We start from the raw sequence: 14,275 nt of genomic DNA, 5'->3' as shown, positions 1-14,275 counted from the left end.
AAATTACAAAAAATTTTAATGACTTAAATTCAAAAATTATAAACTGCTTTAAGTAATTTTTAACATAATAGGAAAAAAAGAGAAAGAATTTCCAATTTAAACTCTAATTCAAAATTTGTTGTTTAAGAAAATATAATAATTTCTTTATAAAGTTTTACTAATTTTGTAAGAACATACTTTCTTATTTTATGACAAGATCTCTACTTTTTAAACGCAGTCTATATAGATAGATATCGCTAATTTTAATATCAAGTTTCAAAAATATTCTTCATGCGTATCGTAATTATTACGAATGAAATTGTGAGATAAATTTTCGAAATTCTTTATTCTGTCAAACTAACATATTTTGACGAAAACAAAAAAATGTGAGAATATCGAGTCAACTATAAGAAAGCTGTGCGTAACGCGAAAAAAAGCTGTGCGTAACGCGAAAATCTTGCGATTGATTTGATCATGTCTCAGATGCGTGCGTGTCGTCTTGTTCTCGAGAAATGTTTATTTATACATTTGTTTTCTTTTCTCCTTTTGCCTTCTTTGAGTTTTCTTGCAAAGAAACGTTTATCGGCGAATTATGATTATGCAAGCGTGTCCTTCGCGAGTCCTTAAGAGCCAGAGAAAGCTTCGAGAGAGAGAGCTTCGGTGATTCTGTCTCGCCTTGACGCGATTCTATACGAAAATAAAACAAATTCGTGCGTTAGATTTTGTGGTTGTCGTTTATTAAGCGACACAAAAAAAAGAAATCTTGTCGGAGCCTTGTGTAAAGTTTTAGATGATTGGTCGAGATTTGCGTCGCGCGGGGCGAGTCAAAAATTAGAAAGATTTCGGTAGCTATTAATTCGTTCTTGACGTTTGAAATAATTTTATCATATCTTTTAGTTGTATGTAAAGATTGCGCCGTGTGATTATGCATGTGACGATCCTTATGATATTAATTTAAAGATAAGACGATCATATATTATATCCGGTGTAATTAAAATTCACGAAGGAAACTTATGGCTGGCCGATCGCGCGTCGCGAATCGCTCATGCACTCTCTTTAAGAATTAAATCGCACACCGATTCAATCAATATCATCAAACGTTGTCATGTTCTCGTTGCGTCGCGCGGAGCAAATGTGACGCATTTGTGTGTATGTGAACGTGTGTATCTAAAAAACATGAAGTATAATACTTCAGAGTATATATAAATATAAATATAAATATAAGCCCATGAAAAAATCGAACAAAGAACTCGAAGTGATTCGAGATATAAATATATATAAATATATATATATATATATATATGGGGATTTAAAAAAATGTATAAAGAGAGAAGAGGGAATTATATATAAGGCGCGCTGAGCGTACGCCACCTTCAATGCCTCATTGACCTCATCTAATGCTTTTTTATCTGTACATTTACAATTTGTGTACCAATGAGGAACGTTGTTTAATCATGTTGTTGATGTTATTGTTAAAGAATGAGATTCAATATTGTACATAACTATATATTCATTATAATTGATGATATAAATAATTATATACATAAAAGTAAAAAAGTCCCCCAGAGTCCCCTTATGCCTCGCGTTTCGATATGCGGATCCACGTCACTTTGTAATAAAAAGACAAGTACTTTACAAATCTGTGTTGAGCAGGATGAAACTGTCGGCAGATAGAATCGTTCAGTCGTAATGAGATGAAAATGGTGTTAAATGCCATTCAATAGCGGTTGTTCCTCGTCTGTATCAATATCTATTCAATATGCTGGCAGGAGTATCCGTACGCTCATGATTTATATTTATACACATAGTTGATAGATAGTTTAATAGTTTAATGCAAGATCGTTGCACAACGTAAAAAAAAATTAATTTTCAAGTTATCTCGGCAAATGCAATATATTGGTTTATTATTATTGGAGACGGTTCCATATTAAATATTTATTAGAATGTTCTCTGTTAGCAATATTTAAAAAATTTGATATATGTTCTTTATATATTATTATCTGTGAAGATTTTTTTCGAAAATATTGAAGACACTATAGAAGCACTCGATTTACAATAAAATTTTTAATAATCTGTATAGAAAATTGATACTTTGAGCTATATCTTTTTTATGCTCCAATATAGTTAGGTACGCATTTTTAAATTAATTAGTATTTTTATATTTTATGATAAGTTCTTAATTTTCATTTTAAAGGCTAATATTAAATGCGTTAAAATGTTTGTTTTGTTAAGAAAATAATGTATCAACTTTTTACGTTACATGTAGAGAAGTTTTATATGGCAAAGTGTATAGTAAGGGTAAGTACAAAATATACTATTTCATGTCTATTAACCATTTGTATTAACAACTTAGAACTACAGTCATTAATAATCGCACAATTATATTCTAGAAATATCACAGTACTGTTAATATCACGTGCAATCTAATTTGTCTACATTTAAGAGTATGCATATGTGAATATTTATACTTGCTTGTGATCGATAAGATAATAATTAAAATAAACAAGACTTTTTAAAAGAATGTGAAGAAACATAATAAGCCGCTATTGAAGATATATTTAACTTGTTGTTAATAGAATCTATTTTTAAAAATATCCTCAATTATATATAGAGCGCATTGTTACAAAGAGTTATTACTACATATAGAACAAAAATTACTGATATATAATGGCTACTGATTATTATATCATTTTATGTTCAAAATAAATACTCGTGTTGCACAGAATTATGTAAACTTATTAATAACTTGTGTTATTTTAAATATTATCAATTATTCTATCAACATATTTTATATATAAATCCATATTATTTCACATACCTATATATAATTTAAGCTCTTTTAACTATACATATTCTTGCATTAATTTTTTTATGAAATATATATCTCGAAACTTTTTTTTCTTTAATAATATGTTATGCTAAGAAGATTTTTAAATATTGTATGTACTACATATATGTAGATTATCTTACAATGTAAGATTAGATAGATTCTGAAGTATATTTATATTATCAGTTCATTATAAAAACCATTAGCTTATAAATCAACAGCTATGTTATCAGCTATGACAACAGCTAGTTATCACACGTAAACATATTTTGATGTTTCTTTATAATTCCCATATAATTTCTACGTAATTGATTTTTTTTACATGTTCAAAGAAATTGATCTATTGTCAAAATTCAAGCACAATGGTTGCATTTTATTTATATTACATACATACCCTCTTATATTACATACCAGTTTAGTATACTTGCTTGTTCGAAATGCTGACGTCAAAAGATAAATCATTATTGAAGAATCTACTGGTGTCAAGATCTGTATCGAACTTAAATCAACTTGTCTCGAACTTTGTTGCTCGTAAGCTATATTTGGCGACGAAGTATCTTACTGTCTCGTTACAGTTCGATTATGCGTAATCGATTACGTAATCGTACAACTCTAACAAGCCGTCTGTCATTCGGGCACGATATTCCGGTGCTTCCTTGAATTGTCCGCAAATGAATGGCGTTCTATCAATAAACAGAAAGCTCTCGAGGAGCTCCAGTTTCTCGCAAAAATATTTAGTGATCACGTCAGGTTGCAGCAGCATGATCGGTGTATTGAGAATACCGTGAATTAAGCACGTAATGCGTAAATCTCGGATAGATTCCATGAATTCGTCCCAATGAAAGATTTCTGATATGTTCAGATCAGCTTCCTTCATGACGATCGTCATGGAATCGTAATAGGTTCTGAAAAGCGAATCATTATGTTTCTCTCGTAGCTTTCGCGTTGTCGTGAATTGAAGGAAGCACAATATATCGTGCGCTGGTGGATTGTACCTGCATCAAAATAAAAAAAGAACAGATATGAATCGTGCTCCTTTTTCCTATCACAAATATATTTATTTCTTTAGTTATATACAATATATATTTGAAAAAAAATTACACACAATTACCTCGCCAGTTGGAAATCGATGAGGCAACATTCAATAGGTTTCTTATCGGCATTGTATTTAAATAATATATTGTTTGCCCATAGGTCACCATGGCATAGCACATTCTTGTGCTTCACCGACGGTGACAGGTTGTCCATGTGATCCGCGCATAGTTTCACGAACTTCTCCTTGAAATTATTGCGTTGATCGTCGTTGAATCCAGACAGTAAGTCGATCATCGAGGCGATGCCTTTTACGGCGGCGTCGAACGTCAATTTTGCCCTGCCATCCGCAGGCCAGAGAGTTTCCTGCAAGCAGTGGGAGAATTCGTCGTGCAAGGTTTTCTTGTACTGCTGTTCAAAGATGAAGGACTTTGCGTGGAACTTGGCGAGCATCTTCATCAGGATCTCGCAGTGCTCCAAGTCGAAAGGCGTGAACTTGTCAGTCATCGTATAACCGCTGTGAGCCATGTCCTCGAGGACGATTACGTCGTTTTCGATCCCGAGGAAGCATTCTGGGATGCATCTCTTGTCGAGACCGTTCAGGATCTCCGGAAATACAGTGGTATAGAGAGCCACTTCCTTTTTGAACGTTCCGTATTCCTGAGCAAAGTCGTACAGCGGACTACTGATCGGTGGCGGTATTTTGGTGAAGAAATTGATGCTCTTCGTTTCCAATGGCGACTTTGGACAAGCCACGGTGGCTTTCAAGGTGAAGTACTGACCCATAAAACCGTTTATCTCATTTATCGGCACGATTTCGTAGTTGACTAGTAAGAAGTCGTCAATCGCATCCTGCCGCAGCTTCTTGCGAATTATTTCGAAGCACTGCTCGTCTTGGAGAACCTTCTGTACTTCGACTTCGTACATGATCTTTCACAAGTTAATATCCAAAAAATTAAAATATCCTCGCTCTTCTCTCTAAATATATCGATTTATTTTATCTTCAGGTATATTACAAGTTTCGACCCCCGCGACTTCGCATTCAATTGCGAAGTCGATTGGTATCGCGACGTTATTTATTGCGGAAAAACGCGCGCTCTTAACCAGAAATGTATAATGGTCCCGTCGTAAAAAAACGTTAAAGAATATTAATGTCCTGCGTTATCGGTCTAGTCACGCGTTATGCAATTTTACGATACTTTTGACAAGCCGCAACACATACCGCGCTTTTCTCTAAATACCGCGCAGATATTTGTCGCGCGCGATTCCATGCGTTAAACGCAACGTTCGCACGAAATATGTCACCCCATTCAGGGGATGCAGGAATTTTTATATATTCGCGAAGAGAATCATCACGTGCGGCATAAAATACGTCGCGTGCGTTCGTGACGTATTTGTCACGAATTTTTTCCTTTATTGGCACTGATTGGAACTAATATTAAACACATTGCATACGTTTCATATAATACTGTAAAATGGATTAATGACTTCTTATTGCTTATTCTTAGTGTGAATCGATAACTATTACCATGTACATATGTATATACATGGTGTAAAGTGTCATTGGCAGACAAGGGCGTTCGTACTAGTCACACATGTTTCTTATTGTTTTTTATGTTCTTAAATCCATATATAAAATGTTATATATAATATCTTCGATTATTAAGAATATATACCATAAATAATTTTAAAGTTAAAATAAAGAAAAAGGCTATATTAGATATTATAAAGATAATGCGGAGAGGCCCTGGAAAATAATGCAAAGATTTTGAACTTTACTTCCAAATTAAACATCAGGATAATTCTACGTAAATATAGGATAACACATAGAAATAAATATAAAAATGATGATAACAAAATATACATTTTTTATGAATATTTTTTCACTTAACAATTTGTTGGGCTTATGTTGCAATGATTTGATCGTAAATAAATCATACAAGAAATAGTGCATACGCCTATGGATGAGAGAAGATTTAAACGGTGGTGCGTTTTCAACCTATTAACATATGTATATGTTCACCATCGTCTCGTACTTGCACGCTCGCTGAGCAGGAAAAAGCTCGCGTGCTGCACGTGACACAAACCAATAACTTTTCCTATATACTTTAGCGATATTTTCTTATATACTATATACTTTGAATGGGGTACGTCATATGATGTAAGGATCAGTAATTAAGTATCGTAGTATCAATCGCGTTGACATCTCAGTCAATTGGACAGGTTATTTGTTGCTATTTTATTGGCTTTTTATTTGACCGCAATTTTAAGATAAATAAAGCGACGTTATCATAAAAAAAGATATATCTATGCATACTAACAATGTTTTATAAAATATTGATACGTAAATTAATAATGGGATGGGAGATTAACTATCTTTTGCTTTAAAGAACTCTTGCTAATTATGATTTAAATCTGACATTATCATTATATGATATTATGATTCAAAAGTATTACATAATACTCGTATTTATTACATTACACTATATATTTTTTCCGAAAATTTTTATAATCTATTAAAAAGTAGTTTACATATATTTTTTAATAAGTCTAAGTAGAATGTGTTAATTTTTTTCAAAAGATTGCAAAAATACAAGTACGCATAGATGTGTTAAAATGACAAGAGTTGACATAATTTAATTAATTATTATAATTAATTAAATTAATTATCAAATCTCAACTATTTATTATACGTGAACATTAAAATCGCGAAAATTATATATAGTGTTCGCTAATTGAAAAGTCACCTTGACAATTTCTAAACATATAAACCGGCAATTTCCTGGTTGACATTAGTCAAACCAGTTAGTTGAGTGTCTAGAGTTGTTCAGTGATATACTTTATTCTCAATAAGCAATAGAATAGACAATTGTTTTATTAATTCGACCTTTTGAATTCTCATAATTCACGTTATATTTTTAACCATTTATATTCTTATTCGTTGAGGACAGCTTATTGCCTCTCATATGATCATTGAAAAGATAGAAGATGACGGATAGAAGTGCCAGAAAAGGTATTGACGCGGTGAGATTGTCGACACGTTTTGACTTCTGATGATGGCGAAAAGATTTACGATATCTAAGCAACCTTTTTTCTGTGAAAACTCGTATTCACTTCAAAGTTCAGGAAATAATTAATAATTTAAAAATAATGTAGATATAATTTTTTTAACTTATACATTTAGTAAACAACTTAATTTTAATAAGGTAAGAAACTCACAACCAAGATAAATATAAACTAGCGAAATATATATGTCCATATTAAAGCATAACCACATGGAATAATCATCTTTATAGAGATAGAAGTGTACGAAGTGGACTTTGCATAGCGATTAAAGTGTCTGTGAGCGATAATTCAAATTTCCTGTAATTTTTTTTCTCTTATTAATATTCTTGTTAATAATTTTCACGAGCTCATTAAGTGCCTTGGAATAATAATCTGCGATGTTCAATGTTCATTTAAAATTTGCGTCGTATATAAGCATGATAATTTTATAAAATAAGACAAATGCAATTAGTGTACAATACTATTATTAATTCTATTAGTAATTATATTGTACATTTTAGAATGTACGATAAATCGAATTAAAGATTTGTTTACGTATCCAATTAAAGATATAGGCCGTTGTTTGACGAATATACCTAAAATATCGTTATCAGAGATGTATGTCGCAATACTTGATTGATAAGGTGAACAATAATAATTGCATTGTAGCTCTCGGAAACAGTTGAGAACTACAAATAAAAAAATATAATAAATGCTGATAAAAAAGAGTATAAGTGCTCTTAATTGTTTAATCTATTGAACTAGGAATTATTGAAGAGAAGAGAAGAGAAATGCAGTAAGCTCTAGAATTTTCAGCGAATAATATTTGTTTTCAAACAAATTTTTCGTATGCAGCATTTATCTTAAATTTTAACATAATCAATATATTTTAAATAAATCATAATTTCTGAAAACAGAGCGCCTATTACATTTTAATGATTCAGAAACGACTTAAGTTGACGCATCACGCAAAAACTCGTCTCTATGAGATAGCAGAGAAAAGCTAGAGCAAGTTTTTCTTTATTAATGCGTCATTGCGTTAGCTGCGTTCATATATAATCGATGTGTCAAAGGTCAAACCGATGAGATACCATTTGCAGTCCTCGACGTGCAGTCAACGGCGCGTTCTTCGGTCGAAACGCCGAGTTTTCTGCCGTCTCGTTGGCTACCGAGGAACTTGTGAGATTGGCCGCATTATACAATAATCACAAACAAATCCTCAATCGCACTTTTTGCAGCTTTAGTTCGCTCTGTTTTCAGGTAAGAATGTTTAATCGCGTCTTCGTCGATCTCCGCCGATCCGAATCTATTCCGGCTTTGTGTGGATTACGTCACATTTTATTTTATGAATGTGTATGTTTTTCATACGTATATATTTGTGTTTGCACGAATGTGTGTGTCTCTATATGTATATCTGAATATGATTGTATAACTGATTATTTATTATTTATTAGTTGAAACAAAAAAAAAGAAGCATCCGTGCGATTTAGCGTACTATAATGCGTGAAATTAATATACATATATTAGCATACTATCGATGAGAGAGAGAGAGAGAGAAGTGCGAGCAATCGAGAGAAAAAAAGAAATGGAAGATAAATAAACGGGAGTAACTCGATTAAATTTGTCGCGTTGCTTAGCCATTATTTTAATCAAACACTCATTGTCAGATCAATAATATATCGATGATCGATAATATATGTATAGTTACATGATAAATTAAATTAGAATTTAATATCGGAGACAATAGCAATATAGCGTATCTGTTCTAAAAGATAAAAAGAATAACGAGAGTATTAGATCGTATTTTAAATTAAATTTAAAATAAATGCGATAGATACGTCGCACTTATTTATATAAACATAAGGAGTTGCAAATAAAATTTAGTATGTGACAATCCAATCGTGATGCTGCATATGCATAGGAATGAAGTTTGACCTTTGCGAGAAAGCATGTCGTGTTAATCACTTGCAGATTTCACCGGAGTTTCATCCTCAACACATCATTCTCATAATATAATAGCTATGGTAACTGTAGGTGAAAGTAGTTCCATACCAAAAGTTCCGATTGAGTCTTGCTAACGAGTTTAGCTAATTTTCTTTTGTCTCTTATTGCGCAGCTATCGATGAATTGCTTCAATTCGGCATTTAAGTATCTCTCTTAATTAATTGTAAGAGATGCGTGAAATAGAAAGATGTATGTATAGCTTCGACATTAACCACGAAACAAAATCTCCTTTCACTATCCTCCTCTCAGTATGACCTCCCTTATCGTTTCTCTGATGCTGAGAAAGTCGTATTTTTTAATGACATATGGCTCCGTTTACGTTTAGCAAATAAAACACGTGTTTTTTCAACGGACTGGTGTTTTAGCGATAATCCATTCTTTATTGGCTGCAATAACATTAGTCCGTAAATATAAAATTTACAATTTTGAGTGAGTTAAAAGAGAAAAAAAAGAGAGATAACAGCATGAATTAAATGTATTTTATGTATTGAATAGAAAGAGAAATAGGTATATTATATATGTGTGAGATTGGCCTTTTATTTTGTATAATTTAGTAAATTGTAAAAATATCGCGATTGATTATTTACTTTTAAAAGAGACATGTAACAATCGATTATTAAAAAATATCAAAGCTTATTATTGACTCTTTATCGTAATGTCAATTGTTATCTCAATATGCGATGTGCATTATTTTAACAAGGATCTATCATTGAGCAAATATTGTGTAATTTGATAGTTCGAATATTGAATAAGTTAATAGTGTATAAATAATTTTTTGTTTATTTAAGTCCATTGTTTTTATAGAAGACAAAAAATCATAATACACTTCTCTCGAGTTTGTAATAATATGTTGAGAGGTTGTCAGCGTAAAAATTGCATATTTTGATAGCTTTTTTAATATGCCCGCAACAATCAAGTCCAATCGTGACGTATTACTTTCTTCATCGATGAAATATTAAGCATAAAAATTACTTAAATAAAAATGCATTAGAAATAGCATTTTTAAAAAATTAAAATGCTACTTGAATAAAATCGATATTATATTATGATTGATAACGAACCATCAAAAATAAAATAAAATCTATCAAAGACGCTTGTACGTATATAGATAAAACTTGGTGAAGATTTAAGAAGAGAAATATTATTAAGAAATGATCTTACAAGTATTTTGTGCACATAATTAACATAAAAAATTTTACTTATAAAAATTGATACAATAAATTTTTGTAACACACGCATGTATATATGTATATAATAAATAATTAAACAGTTGAAATATATAAATGACGCATGCATAAAGCGTATTGTATGCTACTTATTCTCAAATTAAACAGATTATGTGCATTATTAATTTTTTTGGCTGTTTACTAAGTACTTTGCATTATTAATTTTCTTTGTCTGTTTACTTTTGCATTAATTTGCTTATTAATTGTTAATTTGCAGCAATTATCTCCATATGGCGCGAACAAATGTGAGAAGGCGGCATTCGGATCTGCCGCATTTTGAATCTGTTGCTAGGATTTCGAATCTTCCCATTGTGGAAAGTGGTATACACATTGCTGGTAATGTGTATAGAAAGATAAAGGTATGTATAATTAATAATTAGATTACATGTAATAAGGAAGTTATTTACATGGTGTGCCACTATAAAAAACTGATAAATCTATCTTTAAAGATTCAAATCAAGTACAACTGCGCAAAACTTTTCTCTCAGAAAAATAACTCAGATTAACAAAATATGCAAATAATATCAAATATAAAATGTATCCTTTTTAATTGTGCTAGAACATTATTTATTTTATTATTAGCGCTCAAATTCTTTAATGAATTGGAGTTTGGATACTGCAGAGCAGTCATTAGCGATTGCAACGATAACGGCAAGGCCAGCGATTTTCGCATTTAATGGACCAATTATAACAATTGATCAGCTGTTGTGCAAAGGTATCGACATTGTTGAACAGAGAGTACCAGCCGTAAATCTTCCTCCCTATCTCGTAAGTTTACAAATTCCTTTCTCACAATTTTTCTTTATATATGCGATATAGGTATCTGTATAGAGATATGTAGATTGTTATAAAGAGATATAATTATATTGTAGATAGAGATATAAATAAGATATAATTATATATTCATATCAGTAAATAATCATATACATATATACATATATGTATATGTGTCGATATGTATGATTATAACAATATTTATTAATTAATTTATTATATTGTTTATTGTTATTAATGCAAAAAAAACTTGAGTAAATTTGAACAAAAGATATATTAAGAAATAGAAATAAAAATTGTGGTATTTAATTATATATGATCGATAAAGGGCAAATAGATTCTGCGATAGATTCCATAAGAATTAAGGAAATGATTAATTAACTATTCTAACAAGTCGATTAATCTTGATTATCACATGTTATTTCACGTTTAAGATGTATTTGAACACGCGAGAATATGTAAATGAGAATATTGTAAAGCCGGTTCTGAAGCGTGCCGGAAGTGTCAAACAAATTGGCAGTCAAGCTGCCAACGTTGCCGCGGATAGATTGGATGATGCGCTGACAGTTGCGGACAAATATGTGGATCGTTATTTGCCAGGAGAGTCAATCGATAAAAACGATGGTAAGATTTTTGTATACTATAACATATATACGCCTAAATAATATATGCCAAAATTCTACGAAATTTTACACATGTGTTATAATCTAGATATTATGTTTTCAATTATGTTTCGCGCTCTTGTTGTGTAGAATTAAACAGAATATATAGCGATGATGTATTACGATACATTAATCAGCAATAAATGTCTCAAGTGATTGACAATCCATTTTTCAGAGGTCAGCCCTGAATCGGTGAGTAAAACGACACGAACCATCAAGCATGGCGCAAGATTTTCGCGTAAACTCCAAAAGAGATTGACACAACGCACTTTGATCGAAGCACGTGCTCTTAAAGAACAAGGAACGAAATGCATTCATGTACTTCTATATGTGGCCGAATTGGTAAGACTCGATATTTAATCAATTTATTATTTGTCTATTCGCGTAATAATAATTAGAAATTTCGGAATTTACACATCTAAATATTTGATAATTGTTTGGTAATATTTGATAATATTATAAATGATAAATTATAAATTTTAAATTATAAAATATTTTGTAATGTTATAAATGTTATTACGTGACAAAAATTATTAATTTTTAGCGTACTTATATTGCGTAGATACTTTTGCGTCGTTTAGTAGTATAATTGAACTTTAATCACATATATATTTGCTAGAATCGCGATTAGAAAAATATTGTTAATGCTACACTAATTGCTCACTCGTAGAAATATTGCCGCGACAGTTATATTGAAGAAGTGTCAAATAAGTAAGTAATTTATATCTTTCGATAGTGCGCTATGCCGAAAAAAATGATAAACATATAAAATACTTGATAATAATACTGATTTTCTAATCAATATAAATTTTTTACGATATATTTAGAATAATTTGATTCTAGAGAAAAAAAAAATATCATTTTGATATAAAATACGATTATACACCTAGTACAAAAATTTGTGATTAAAAAAAAATTTTTTAAATTAGAACATTTAAATTTTGCCTTCCACATATTTTATCATTTTCTATATTCTAAATAAATGTTTGAATATGAAAACGTTGATAAACAGAAGGTAGGCTGAGGTAGACATATAACCGAGACCATGAATACGTTGAGTGATCACATATAGTAAATATTTACATCTATAGAACATCTCTCTCTCTCTCTCTCTCTCTCTCCCTCATCATGAAAGCTTTTCTCATCATAAATATTTTCCATACAATGACTATTGATACTGTTCTCGTGATCTTGGTTATATTGATATCTATCCTACGGAACACTCGCTTATCGTAGCGTAAGGTTATCTATAAATGAATATTGAGTAAGAATTTATCGTTTGTAATATACATAGATAACCACAGACCCAAAATTAGCGCTACAAAAGGCCAAGGAGTTGTGGGCCAAGTTGAGTCTACCTGAACCCGAAAATCAGGCACGTCCGGCCACATTCGAACAGCTGTTGGTACTTTTGACGCGCGAGTCCACACGACGCATAGTGCATCTGGTGAATAATACAACGGCTTTGGCGATTAGAACCCCACGACGTCTAAGTCGTCTACTCGTCCGGCTTTCTCATCAACTACTTGCCGTCGTCGACGCCTCGTTGAAGGTTACATCAATTTCACTGATTCGATTTAAATCAACGCGCTTGCGTAACTCAATCAATTACACGATTCAATAAACTTATGCAGTGTGTGTGCATAAAAAAAAAGTCATATTATTGTCTCTCGATCGTACATACTTTTCGAAGAAGATTAAGAAGAATGACGCATACTTTAATAAAGTATATAATAAATCTAAACAGCATATCCTAGTACAGTATAACTAAAGTACTTTTATATTGTGCATGTTATTTTTCAGATGACACCGCTTATAAATAAAAACACTGCAGCAAAGGAACAAGTATCCGTCATACACTCTGCTATTGAGAGATTGAGCTTAACCGCGAATATATTCTTGGTACGTATATTAATTATATAATATTGATATATTATAAATTAATTTTTTTAAATAATTAATTAATTATAATATAAATGTTTGAAAATCCTTACACATGATATTTTCAAAAAATATGAAAACATTACATTTTTTTTCTGCTAACTTACATCGATAAACAAAGAATTCTTAAGAATCATGGTCTCTCGATGTAGACAAATTTCTTTGTCCACCCTTGTAGGAAAAATTAGCTGCGCTCTTGGCTGGTCGTTCCAGCCCTCAGAAGGTATCACACATGCAAAACCAGCAGAACCACCACAACCACATGTCGGTGACTTCCAATCCCCCAGTAAATGGTATCGAGTAACGAGCGAGTCTCGTCTGAAAACTGCTACGTGCGGTTTTCTTCCGGTTTTCAATTACAAGGTTAAAGACACGAGAATAGAAATCGCGCCGAGCCGCAGCTTGCTGATTAACATATAATATTCCATCAATCGTGATTATATCATTATATTTACATTTCTATATACGTGAGATTTTTACATTTCTATACATTTTAATAATGCAACAAAATATATTGTATCACTAGCACAATATACCCGTGCCGTGTTTATATCGTGTTTCTCGATTTAAAAATTAGTCAGCTCTAGAGCCACATTAGCAATGCTTCCTCGATAATTAAGTATATATATAAATGAAGAAATAAAAAAGACCGTCTCTTAATTATCCGTAATATCACACAGACTGTTGCTTTCTTTCCTTCCTATTTATTCTTTCGAGAATTTAAAATAACAAAACATAATTCATTACTTGATAAGAAAATAAAAATTTAATCAAACATCCCAGGT

The 14,275-nt window shown here is 31.4% G+C and overlaps 2 protein-coding genes across 2 annotated transcripts; one reads left to right on the top strand and one right to left on the bottom strand.

Annotated features, from left to right (window-relative positions):
- Nucleotides 1-2,291: 2,291 nt before the first annotated feature.
- LOC145933651 (uncharacterized) lies at nucleotides 2,292-5,155 on the bottom strand. Its single transcript, XM_083033598.1, has 2 exons — nucleotides 3,918-5,155; nucleotides 2,292-3,801 (listed from the first exon to the last, which is right to left on the bottom strand). Exons 1-2 carry the CDS (start codon nucleotides 4,763-4,765, stop codon nucleotides 3,387-3,389), a joined length of 1,263 nt encoding a protein of 420 aa, XP_082889724.1. The 5' UTR covers nucleotides 4,766-5,155; the 3' UTR covers nucleotides 2,292-3,386.
- A 2,821-nt stretch (nucleotides 5,156-7,976) lies between these two features.
- LOC145933624 (lipid storage droplets surface-binding protein 1-like) lies at nucleotides 7,977-14,160 on the top strand. The gene is made up of 8 exons (XM_083033496.1): nucleotides 7,977-8,143; nucleotides 10,331-10,472; nucleotides 10,696-10,881; nucleotides 11,322-11,511; nucleotides 11,725-11,891; nucleotides 12,844-13,101; nucleotides 13,353-13,451; nucleotides 13,669-14,160. Exons 2-8 carry the CDS (start codon nucleotides 10,344-10,346, stop codon nucleotides 13,792-13,794), a joined length of 1,155 nt encoding a protein of 384 aa, XP_082889622.1. The 5' UTR covers nucleotides 7,977-8,143; nucleotides 10,331-10,343; the 3' UTR covers nucleotides 13,795-14,160.
- The last annotated feature ends 115 nt before the right edge of the window (nucleotides 14,161-14,275 follow it).

This window comes from Prenolepis imparis, unplaced genomic scaffold, assembly GCF_030444845.1.
Source record: "Prenolepis imparis isolate NDT839.2.m4 unplaced genomic scaffold, iyPreImpa1.0 SCAF_3, whole genome shotgun sequence".
Taxonomy (NCBI): Eukaryota; Metazoa; Arthropoda; class Insecta; order Hymenoptera; family Formicidae; genus Prenolepis; species Prenolepis imparis.
The sequence above is the reverse complement of the archived record's forward strand: the minus strand, read 5'-3'. Positions and strand labels throughout refer to the sequence as shown.

Bases quoted from the DNA above. Each gene is read 5' to 3' on its own strand.
- LOC145933651 (XM_083033598.1), bottom strand. From the start codon at position 4,765: ATGTACGAAGTCGAAGTACAGAAGGTTCTCCAAGACGAGCAGTGCTTC. The intron at 3,802-3,917 runs GTAATTGTGTGT...ATTTTGATGCAG, and splicing joins ATCGATTTCCAACTGGCGAG to GTACAATCCACCAGCGCACG.
- LOC145933624 (XM_083033496.1), top strand. From the start codon at position 10,344: ATGGCGCGAACAAATGTGAGAAGGCGGCATTCGGATCTGCCGCATTTT. The intron at 11,512-11,724 runs GTAAGATTTTTG...TCCATTTTTCAG, and splicing joins GTCAATCGATAAAAACGATG to AGGTCAGCCCTGAATCGGTG. The intron at 13,452-13,668 runs GTACGTATATTA...CCACCCTTGTAG, and splicing joins TAACCGCGAATATATTCTTG to GAAAAATTAGCTGCGCTCTT.